This window comes from Medicago truncatula, chromosome 8 (assembly GCF_003473485.1).
Source record: "Medicago truncatula cultivar Jemalong A17 chromosome 8, MtrunA17r5.0-ANR, whole genome shotgun sequence".
Taxonomy (NCBI): Eukaryota; Viridiplantae; Streptophyta; class Magnoliopsida; order Fabales; family Fabaceae; genus Medicago; species Medicago truncatula.
This window is the reverse complement of record NC_053049.1, coordinates 40635724-40647342: the sequence shown is the minus strand read 5'-3', so window position 1 is coordinate 40647342 and position 11619 is coordinate 40635724. Positions and strand designations below refer to the sequence as shown.

The 11619-nt window shown below is 36.0% G+C and overlaps 1 protein-coding gene across 7 annotated transcripts; it reads left to right on the top strand.

The window, feature by feature from the left end:
• Positions 1-434: 434 nt before the first annotated feature.
• LOC112417572 (uncharacterized) lies at positions 435-10403 on the top strand. Of its 7 annotated transcripts, none has more exons than XM_039828975.1 (17): positions 466-575; positions 899-1023; positions 1716-1868; positions 3530-3682; positions 3909-4061; positions 4288-4440; positions 4666-4818; positions 5045-5197; positions 5422-5574; positions 5871-6074; positions 7052-7126; positions 7222-7475; positions 8929-9135; positions 9217-9309; positions 9403-9507; positions 9632-10018; positions 10106-10403. In XM_039828975.1, the coding sequence occupies exons 3-17, from the start codon at positions 1721-1723 to the stop codon at positions 10229-10231; spliced, it is 2517 nt and encodes an 838-aa protein (XP_039684909.1). In that variant the 5' UTR covers positions 466-575; positions 899-1023; positions 1716-1720; the 3' UTR covers positions 10232-10403. The 7 variants fall into 7 exon arrangements, with proteins under 7 accessions (XP_024629666.1, XP_039684909.1, XP_024629667.1 ...); XM_024773899.2 differs by having other exon boundaries at positions 899-1130; XM_039828976.1 differs by lacking the exons at positions 466-575; positions 899-1023 and adding an exon at positions 835-856 and having other exon boundaries at positions 5871-5929; positions 6011-6074.
• The last annotated feature ends 1216 nt before the right edge of the window (positions 10404-11619 follow it).

The window sequence follows — 11619 nt, the reverse complement described above, 5'->3', positions numbered from 1 at the left end:
ATTAATGATTTCAGATAAAAAAATTGACCCGTAACTACGAAGAAAATAGAAGAGAGAACTATCATTTAATTGTTGAAGAAAACATGTGAAAGATTATATATTTTTTTTGACAAAATGTAAAAGGTTATATATTTTTTTATACCAAAAAGAATTGATAGATTACATTTTACAACATTTGGGGAGTGTTATTTGAACAACCATTTGATTGACAACTTATGGGACAACCATAATTTACACAAAAAAAGTAGGTATTTGTACAAAAAAAACCAAAGCAATAGAGAGATAAAGTAAAAAATAATGTGAGTATGAGAGAAAATTATTACAAAATGGATGTTCAAACGTAATTTTGTACCGTAAAAACGTAATTATAAAATTTTTTAACTTGTTAAAATTATGTCAAACACACTTTTAAATTTAAATTGTCATAACTAATAAAAAGTGTTATCTTACGGTATGAGTCATAGGTATTAGTAAATTAATTAATTAATAAATAAACAACCCTCCCGCTCTACTACTGCGATTCTCAACCCACCGCCGTCGCCGGTAATAATTCCGACCACCACCGTCTCCGATCGGTCAGTCTCATTCGCACTTTCTCACTTTAGCTTCTTCTGTCTATTATCACCATTCCACGCTTCTCATTTCACGCGTATTAAAATCGCGAACTGTTACGTTATGTGCGAATATTTCTGGAGAATGTAGATTTTTTTCTGACAGTTTTTTACGTTTTATAGCTGTAGTTTTTGCTCATAATATTGTGGGTGCAATGTTTTATTCGTTTTAATAATTATTGTTTTTCTTATTTTCAATAAAGCATTTTTTATGTGGAAGCTCTTGAGAGAGTTCATGATGAATAGTAACGAACATTCTTTTCTTTTTCACGCTCATCAAATGGCAGGGTTGATGTTCTTGAATGCAACCCTTGTGTTGTAGTAGAATACATAATCCGTTGCTATTGTCTGGGAATTTGGGGGACAGGGGGAGCGCTCGGAGCAACAACAAACCAGTGCTCCATTGTTAGATGTATGGGTCGCCTCTCTTATATATCCAGCGCTGAGCAACGCTCATTTGTAGTAGCTGTGTGACTCAACCACTCACACTTGAGCCCAACAATTATTATCTCTTCAAACGTAACATAACTTTATGTTTCTGCTGTCCATATTTAGCAGATTTGCTGATATTTTATAAAACCATGGTTTATTCTATCCGCTTTTTTTAGCATCATTGTATATTAGAGTTGGGTACTTTTGGCATCTATCATCTATGAAATGTAATAATGTATTGCTGTACCGATTTAAGACTAATCTCTTAGCAACTTGGATGGCTCAGTTTGAGTTTGGTAGTTGTAATCTGTTGCAAACTAAACCATTTGGTGGGTTAAGTGCATTATGTTTGGTTATACTTATTTGAACCATTGGGTATTAGGAATTGAATAACATCCAGATTTTAGTAAACTAGGTCCCTGTTTACTTGAGCTATTTTCTGTTTTCATTTTCATAAAAAACAGAAAATAATGGTAGAAATATGTTAGCTATAGGTTTTGAAAACATTTCCCTTAAAATCTTTTTTGCATAAAATGTTTTTGGATGTTAAATTGAAATAATTTCCATGGCCATAACAGCACTTCAGATGAGCCTATGTGTTCCTCTATGAAAGCATATGTATTATATGCTGTTCTTAGTTCTGATTCTTTGTTTTCCGAAATTCATTTTCAGGTACCATGGCAAAGAGAAAGGGAAGAGGCCAGCCTAAAGCGTCAAGTCTTCTGAAGAAGGTTAAACACAGTGCAAATGTCGAACCGGTTGTTCTTAATAATCCATCATATGAATTGGAAGTTGATCTTGGGTTTGTAGAGGAGCTGGAGACAGGTAAACATGGATTCACGTTATCATATTCTGCTCCAGTTGATCTTGGGTTTGTAGAGGAGCAGGAGTCAGGGACACACAAATTCCCTTTATCGACGCGTGATGGAGCGATATCGGACGGATAAAAAAGACTTGCACTTAGTTTTCATTGATTTGGAAAAGGCGTATGATAGAGTATCGAGAGAGATTTTGTGGAAAGCCCTGGAGAAGAAAGGGGTTAGGATTGCCTATATTAGGGCTATCAAGGATATGTATGAGGGAGCTTCGACTAGTGTGAGGACGCAGGATGAGACTACTGAAGATTTTCCCATAACAATAGGATTGCACCAAGGGTCAACCCTAAGTCCTTATCTTTTTACTTTAGTTTTGGATGTATTGACGGAACACATCCAAGAGTTAGCACCGAGATGTATGCTTTTTGCAGATGATGTAGTCTTGGTGGGTGAGTCGAGGGAGGAAGTGAACGGGAGGCTAGAGACCTGGAGGCAAGCCTTAGAAGCGTATGGATTCCGCTTGAGTAGAAGCAAGATAGAGTATATGAAATGTAACTTCAACGGAAGGAGAAGTAGGTCTACCTTGGAGGTGAAAGTTGGAGATCATATCATACCCCAAGTTACACGGTTTAAATATCTTGGGTCCTTTGTACAAAATGACGGAGAAATAGAAGCAGATGTAAGCCATCGTATTCAAGCTGGGTGGTTGAAATGGAGAAGAGCCTCAGGTGTTTTGTGCGATAAGAAAGTACCACTTAAGTTGAAAGGAAAGTTCTATCGGACAGCAGTCAGACCGGCGTTGTTGTATGGTACGGAGTGTTGGGCGGTTAAGAGTCAATATGAGAATCAAGTAAGTGTAGCAGAGATGAGGATGATGCGTTGGATGAGTGGTAAGACTAGACAGGATAGGATTAGGAATGACACCATTAGAGAGAGAGTGGGGGTAGCACCTATAGTAGAAAAGTTGGTAGAAAATAGGCTTAGATGGTTTGGGCATGTAGAGAGAATACCCGTAGATGCCGTGGTAAGAAGGGTAGATCAAATGGAGGAGAGTCAAGTTAAAAGAGGTAGAGGAAGACCTAGGAAAACTATTAGAGAAACCATTAGAAAGGATTTAGAGGTCAATGAGTTGGATCCAAATTTGGTGTATGATAGAACACTATGGCGTTATTTGATCCATGTAGCCGACCCCACTTAGTGGGATAAGGCTCGGTTGTTGTTGTTGCTTGTTTACTCCTATTCCTTACCGGGATTTGAACACAGTCCAGATTTTGGTAAACGAATTGTTTCTAGATGCTGAATTGATAATTTTTAGGGCAAAATTGCTCATTAGGCTTCTAATATTTCTCCCAGCCACTCCAAAATTACCTAAATACCCCAAAAGGCAGTTAACTGTCGTTCGGGGAAATTTTTTAAATCGGTTATACCAATTTAAAAGGTGCTTAAACTGCTCTCAAAAGTGCCAAACAACACTTAACTGCCGTTGGAGAGCCGAGCGGTACTTAAGTGCCGCTCAGGGAAGCTTAAGAGAAATTGGACAAGCCTAAAGAAAAATTTCCTTTTCAGGGCCATGATAGCACTTCAAATGGGCCTACTTGCGCCTCTACGAAAGCATATCTATGATATGTTGTTCTTAGTTCTGATTCTTTGTTTTCTGAAATTCGTTTTCAGGTACTATGGCAAAGAGAAAGTTAAGAGATCGGTCTAAAGCGTCAAGTCTTCAGCAGATGGTTAAACAGAGAGCAAATGTCAAAACGGTTGTTCTTGATAATCGATCAAATGAATTTGAAGTTGATCCTGAGTTGGTAGAGCAGCAGGTGACAGGTGCACATGGATTCCCTTTATCATATTCTCTTATTAACTCCTATTCCTTACTGTGAATTGAATACAATCCAGATTTGGGTAAACGAGTTGGTTCTGGATGTTGAGTTGAAATAATTTTTAGGCCCCTAATAACACTTCAAATGGGCCTACATGCTCCGCTACGAAAGCATATGTATGATTTGCTGTTCTTAATTTTGATTCTTTGTCATCTGAAATTCATTTTCAGGTACCATGGCAAAGAGAAATTTAAGAGATCGGCCTAAAGCGTCAAGTCTTCAGAAGAAGGTTAAACAGAGTGCAAATGTCAAAACAGGTGTTCTTGATAATACATCAAATGAATTGGAAGTTGATCCTGAGCTTGTAGAGGAGCAGGAGACAGGTACACATGGATTCCCTTTATCATATTCTCTTGTTAACTCCTATTCCTTACTGGGAATTGAATACAATACAGATTTTGGTAAACGGGTTATTTCTGGATGTTGAATTGGAATAGTTTTCAGAGGCCTTAGAACACTTCAAATGGGCCTACATGCTCCTCTACGAAAGCATATATATGATATGCTCTTCTTAATTTTGATTCTTTGTTTTCTGAAATTCATTTTCAGGTACGATGCCAAAGAGAAATTTGAGAGATCAGCCTAAAGTGTCTACTCTTCAGAAGAAGGTTAAGCAGAGTGCAGATGTCAAAACAGCTGTTCTTGATAACCAATCAAATGAATTGGAAGTTGATCCTGAGTTTGTAGAGGAGCAAGAAACAGGTACACATGGATTACCTTTATCAATCATATTCTCTTATTAACTCCTATTCCTTACTGGGAATTGAATACAATCCAGATTTTGGTAAATGAGCTGTGTCTGGATGTTGAGTTGAAATAATTTTCAGGGCCCTAATAACACTTCAAATGGGCCTACATGCTCCTCTACGAAAACATGATATGCTGTTCTTAGTTCTGATTTTTTGTTTTCCGAAATTTATTTTTCAGGTACCATGGCAAAGAGAAAGGGAAGAGGTCGGCCTAAAGCGTCAAATCTTTTAAAGAAGGTTAAACAAAGTGCAAATGTCAAAACAGCTGTTTTTGATAATCCATTGAATGAATTAGAAGTTGATCCCAAGTTTGTAGAGGAGCAAGAGACAGGTACACATGGATTCCCTTTATCATATTGTCTTGTTAATTCATATTCCTTATTGTGAATTGAATAGAATCCCGATTTTGGTAAACGAGTTGTTTCTGGATGTTGAATTGAAATAATTTTTAGGGCCCTAATAGATCATCAAAAGGGCCTACATGCTCCGTTATGAAAACATATGTATGATATGTTGTTCTTAGTTCTGATTTTTCGTTTTTTGAAATTCATTTTCAGGTACCATTTCAAAGAGAAATTTAAGAGGTAGGCCTAAAGTGTCAAGTCTTCAGAAGCAGGGTAAACAGAGCACAATTGTCAAAACGGCAGTTCTTGATAATCCATCAAATGAATTTGAAGTTGATCTTGAGTTTATAGAGGAGCAGGCGACAGGTACAAATGGATTCCTTTTATCATACTCTCTTGTTAACTCCTACCTTACCGGGAATTGAATGCAGTCCAGATGTTGGTAAACGAGTTGTTTCTGGATGTTGAATTGAAATAATTTTCTGGGCCCTAATGGCATTTCAAATGGGCCTACGTGCTCCTCTATGAAAGCATATGTATGATATGCTGTTCTTAGTTCTGATTCTTTGTTTTTTGAAATTCATTTTCAGGTACCATTGCAAAGAGAAAGTTAAGAGGTAGGCCTAAAGCGTCAAGTCTTCAGAAGCAGGTTAAACAGAGTGCAAATGTCAAACCGGTTGTTCTTGATAATCCATCAAATGATTTGGAAGTTGATCCCAAGTTTGTAGAGGAGGAGGAGACAGGTACACATGGACTTACTTTATTATACTCTCCTGTTCCACTTGATACTGGGTTTGTAGACGAGTAGGAGACACGTACACATGTATTCCCGTTTTCATATTCTCTTGTTAACTCCTATTCGTTATTGGGAATTGAATACAGTCCTGATTTTGGTAAACAGATTGTGTCTGGTTGTTGAATTGAAATAATTTTTAGGGCCTGAATAGCACTTCAAATAGACCTATATGTTCCTCTAGAAAAGCATATGTATGATATGCTGTTCTTAGTTTTGATTCTGTTTTCCAAAATTCATTTTTAGGTTCAATGGCAAAGAGAAAGGGAAGATGTTGGCCTAAAGTGTCGAGTTTTCAGAAGAAGGTTAAACAAAATTCAAATGTTGAAACTGTTGTTCTTAATAATCCATCAAATGAGTTGGAAGTTGCTCCTGACGTTGTACAGGAGCAGGAGAATCAATCAAATGAATCGGAAGATGATCCTGACTTTGTAGAGGAGCAGGAGACAGGTACAATTTCACAATGCTCAACATTCTATTATTTCCTTGAAAACAGAACTTCAATCATCCTCCATGTTATAGTTTTACATGTTGTATTCTGCATGTTATAATTTAATTTATAAACTATAAATAAATTGTTTGTCTCAAATGATTTCATCAACAAAGAATTCCAAGAATACAGTTTAGAACTCGGGATGTAAGGTTGTTGGGGTGGGGGAATTATGGAGTGCAATGATAAGGAGGTTGAAAATTCTATCCCCGCCCACACCATAACATTAACATACAGTTCTAACATTTAATAGTAAAAGAAAACAGTTTAGAACTCCACATATTTGTTTATAGAATGAAGACATCAATGTCATTTGTTGATATGTCATAGACTTTTAACATATCAATTCTGTTTATATTCTGCAATGAATATGTTAAAATTCAGTGCCCGAGGGTAAGGCCACTAAAGCCCTCGCTTTAGGCCTACCGGCAAAAAAAAAATCATTAAATTTTATAGGGAAAAGGCCTCACATGCAGACACAAAAGGCCTCATATATCAAAACTTGCTTTGAGCCTCACTTATTTTTTAGGATTATTGGTCCAGCCTTGAAAGCAAGAAATTGCTCAACGTTGCATTATTTGAGATTATTTTGTTTGATAATAATTGAGGATATTCTACCAAATCATTAATCGAAAATGTCAAGATTGAGAGAAACCTTAATTTATAATATATTATAGATAATAGATGGCATGACATACTTAGTAATCAACTCAACAGCAACAACCAAGCCTTATCCCAGTACGTGGCTATAGAATGCGATAAAAACTTAGGATTTGAACCTAGTACACAGAAGTCATACTTAGTAATTGACTCGAGTAATTAATTTATAGTTGGTTTCTAAGTTTGCTTGGTGTCCTTTATTCCATTCTTAAAAACGATAGTTAAGAATAATTTCAATTACAGATGTCTTATTATTTATGGTTTTTGTATGTTTTAGAATTGTTAATGCAAAGGGGACCAGGGCGACCAAGAAGGTCAATGAATCAGAAGAACCATCGACAGAATGCAGATGGAAAGTTGAATGTTTTCATTTCAATGGTTCTACAGTTCATGGCTTTGAGGCTATATTTGAAAATTCTCTTATTTTCCTATTGTTTCTTGCTTCAGATACAAGAGTCAGGCCTAAGAATAAAGTAAGAGGACAAACAAGAGGGTTGATGCTTGAAATGAAGCGTAAACTAAGTCGAGATGGAAAGATGGATGTTGATATTCATCCTACGAGGCTGGTGGCTGTAGGTCCAGGCCGTAATGACTTCATTACTGATCTTTCTATTATTGTTCGCAAGAACGCCCGTTTTAATGTGAACAAGTGGAGCAGTGTTCCACAAAGTACTAAAGATACTATAGTGGAAAAAGTTCTGGTATGTTATTGGCATTCACGTTGATTCTGGTTTGTTTTACTTGTGATTATCGTTCTCATAGCTGTCAATTAAGCCCCACCCACTAAGCCATCTGATTATGTCCCCCAGTTGAGGGGACTCTATTTTGGCCCCAGCCGATTAAGTTAATAACGTAGGGGCTTCAAGGTCCCCACATTAGAAGAAATCCACACCAACGTAGTCGCATAACTCCACCTCTTTGTTTCTTGTCATCCTCTGCCTTGCTCATTTTCATGTTCAAACTTTTTTGTTAGTTTTGTATTGATTCAGTTTTATACAACATGTAAATGATTTGCTGATAAATCATGTTTTTTTTTTTTTTATGGAAAAATTGAGTGGTTCTATATAGATTTTTTTACCCTCTCATATTATGAAAATTATTATAATTTTACATCGATTGGTCTATTATATTTTCCCACGTTATTAGATTATAAATATGCCACTCCCACGTTGTATAACATTAATACCCAACATACTGCATAGTAACCTATTAAGATCACACATTCAGTAGAGCTATGACCAAAGTAGTCCTTATAAGGCTCAGGACATTTGATGTGTGTGTTGGAAACACTGGCTGCCTTCATTTTAGTCATCATACATCCATGCCCAAAGGTCCAGTGGTAGGCGTGAAGGGATTTATTGGAGACTGTTGCTGCCTTCCTGGCATTCCATCGCACCATCATTTGTCCATATTAGAATTTGACTAAGGTCTAACGCAACCCAAAAAGCTAGCTCATGGGATGACGAGTAAGGATTGACTAAACTTTATATGGACCACTTTGGCCATATCTTCGATGTGGGGTCTCAGCGTAACCCCTATGGCATTAGAAAACATATTGGTTTTACATTTGCGTTACATTTGAGACAGTTCTTCCATGAAATTTTTGCCCAATTTTTTGGAATATTATGTTCTTTTTTTTTTTGGTGGGGTGTGTATGTTGGAGTTTATTAAATATCAATTGTTTTTTTTGAACAATTTAAATATCAATTGTTAGTGACAGAGTAGAGCATCAATACTTTGAACAACTAGTTGCAGAGGTTGGAAGGACAGCGGGTTGGCTTAAAATAGGAGGAAGATATAAGTTAGTTCATTCATATTTTTTGCATTGAGTAAAATGTGTCATGGCACAGTTGTAAGGGAAAATCCTTGGAGGAGAGACTTCTCTTCCGTACTACATTGGTGTGTGTTTTAATGACGGTATTGTCATCTATAAAAAAAAGGACAGTCTTGCTTGTATGTGTTCTCTTGTTATGTTGTATTCTAGTGTTCTTCCCTAGCTGCTCTTCCACTTGTACTTTGTGTCTCCGCGGAAGCTCCATTTGTTCTGTTTTGACTCTGGCGAAATTTATTTCCTCCTTCGATTTGTTTTCTTTGAAATTTATTGAGGATTGTGGATGAGGAATTTTTTAGTTTAAAGAAGTTTTCTTTTCACAGAACAATTGGAGACTTCAAGATACAGATGTGGTTCGGAAAGCGATTATCAATGAAGCGGGCCGTTTATATCGGAGTCGGCGCCACAGGCTTCATGAGCATTACTTAAAATTTGAAACAAAGGAAGAAGCCTTGAAGCATATCCCTGATGACGTCAATGAGTCTGATTGGAAATTCTTGGTTGATTATTTTAGCAGTCCTTCTTTTGAGGTATATTGATTTATGTTGTTCCTATCCTACCCTGTAAATTTTAATAAATTCCATAACATGTTTTTTGTCAATATTATTCAGATAAGGAGCATTAAAAACAAGGCAAGTAAGGCAAAACAGCGGATACATCATACTAGTGGGCCGAAGTCCTTTCAAGCAGCTAGCTTTGATGCAGTAAGATGTCGATTTTACATGGTGTTGTGCCTTGTCAAATTGTGTGACATTTTTTTTGTTACTAACAGTCTAACTAGGATATGCATCTAACAGCGGGACCCTGTGACTGGAAAGGAGCCTGATTTGCAGACATTATGGCAGATAACACACAAAAAGGCCAATGGGGAGTGGGTTAATGAGGCATCTAAGCAAATACATGTAATCACATTTTAAATTACTGTTGCAATTTTATATATTACTTGAATTTGATGTTCTGCCACTTATTTAAATTGCGGACTGTTGTATTATATTGTATTTGTAATTGTAATTTTATTCGTTATAGGACAAGGTTGCTGAACAAATCAATGAGAGTATGCTAGAGAATTCTCAGGATGAGGTGGAAGTAATGGAAACTGCCTTTAAGTCGGTGGTTGGGAAGCAATCATATATGCAGGGTTTTGGAGAAGGATTGAGGTCAGCAAGAAGCTCTGTTAGAGTTCAAGAACTGCAGGCTGAATTAGATGCCCAAAGGGTGGAGGCAGAGAATGCTAGGAAAGAATGCAATGAATTAAGAGCCAAACTTGTTGAGGTCGAGTCCCAACTGGCAGAGGAGCGACGGAAACGAGAGGAGAGTGAGGCTCGACTACTGTATCGTCAAAAAGATATGCAGGAAATCAACAGTCATGTTCAGACTGCCATCCAGTCAGCATTGTCTCAATATTGTCCACGAGTGAGTATAAAAGATAAACATATTTACGATCATTGGGTCAAATTGCTTTTAATTTTGAAATTACATTAACCTATGTTTTTTTGATAGAAAACTGATGAAGAGACCTCATCAGACGATAAAGAAAAGATTGCAGAGCTTGAAGCACAACTCCATGAGGCGGAAGATGTGATAACAGATATTAGGGCAGAATTAGCTAGATATCGCTTGTATTAGGAAAGTGAAGGAAGTAACTGCAACCTTCTTACAATCATAGTAAAAAGTTTGTTTTGATTTATCATGTAAATGTGGTTTACATTTGGAGTATGTAGGAATTTGCTTTAGACTCTTGGAAGCATTCGCTAAAAGCATCTATATTTTGGAATGAATGTTTGCTTCAATTGTGTTACCAGATAGATTATTGTTCCCTCCATTTGGTTCGGGAGTTTTGATGGGGAGGGGAGGGAATATTTTAAATTTCTTGTGTTTGGTTCAATTTTTAGAAGGGGGAGGGGAGGGAGAGGAAGGGGAGCAAAATCCCTTATAAGTTCATTTATTGCTCCCCTTCAAATTGGAGTTTTTTGGAGGGGAGGGGAGGGAAAGATAAATGATTTAATGCAATTTTAATTATATTGACATAATTATCCTCATATTCATTTTTAAATGACAAAATCGTTCTTATTAAAAATTTAAGTGTTTTTAATATATTGCTTATTACCCTTTTTTCTTAACATGCCTATATCATCCTTTTTTTTTTTTTTTTTTTTTTTAAGTAGAACCACATATTCTTTTCTTCTAATATTTTTTTTACGAGAATTCTTTTTTTTTTGTACTAACGTTGTTCTCGTTTTTTTTTATTTAATATTTTTTAATTGTATTATATATTAAAACATTATCAACAAATTTTGTGCGGGATTTTTTATAAATATATTTTATAAATCAGTTCTAACAATAATTTTTTTATAAATATTTTTATATTTTCGTAGATTATTTTATAAATCAGTGCTCTAGTATTTATGAATATCCAATATTTTGTCAGAAGTTTTGTGTATGATTATTTATGGTGTTTACGGTTACTAAGTTTTCATGTTTAATGTTTTATTAAGTGAATAATTTAAAAATCGTGATACTATTTTAATATTAGAGGGATAAAAAAGTAATTTAGTTTTAAAATCCCTCCCCTCCCCTTGTAAACCAAACATATATTTGATTAAAATCCCTCCCCTCCCCTTCCATTCCCTCCCTTTCCCTCCCCTCCATTAAAACCCCTCCCCTCCCCTCCCCTCCCCTCCCCTTCGTTGAACCAAACGGACATGTTGAACCAAACGGACATGTCACTAGTAGACTGAACCTGCTTGTGCAGTTGATTTTGTGCTCTATATAAAATGGACACAAATTTTCATATAAACAATCACCATTTAGCAATATTTGTAATGAATTTTCGGTCGAAAAAGAATCTTACTTCTAATAATATTTAGGCAAAATTACATTTTTAGTCCCTTAACTTAATTTCAGGTAACAGTTTGGTCCTTTATCTTTTTTTCATTTCAATTTGGTCCTTTTTGTCCATTTTTATATACATTTTCAAGCTTCAAATCTAATATTCTTATGTAAACATAGACGAT

Coding starts and splice junctions, on each gene's coding strand:
- LOC112417572 (XM_039828974.1), top strand. Junction 7,476..8,928: donor CTATAGTGGAAAAAGTTCTG/GTATGTTATTGG, acceptor TTCTTTTCACAG/AACAATTGGAGACTTCAAGA. Junction 10,019..10,105: donor TGTCTCAATATTGTCCACGA/GTGAGTATAAAA, acceptor TTTTTTTGATAG/AAAACTGATGAAGAGACCTC.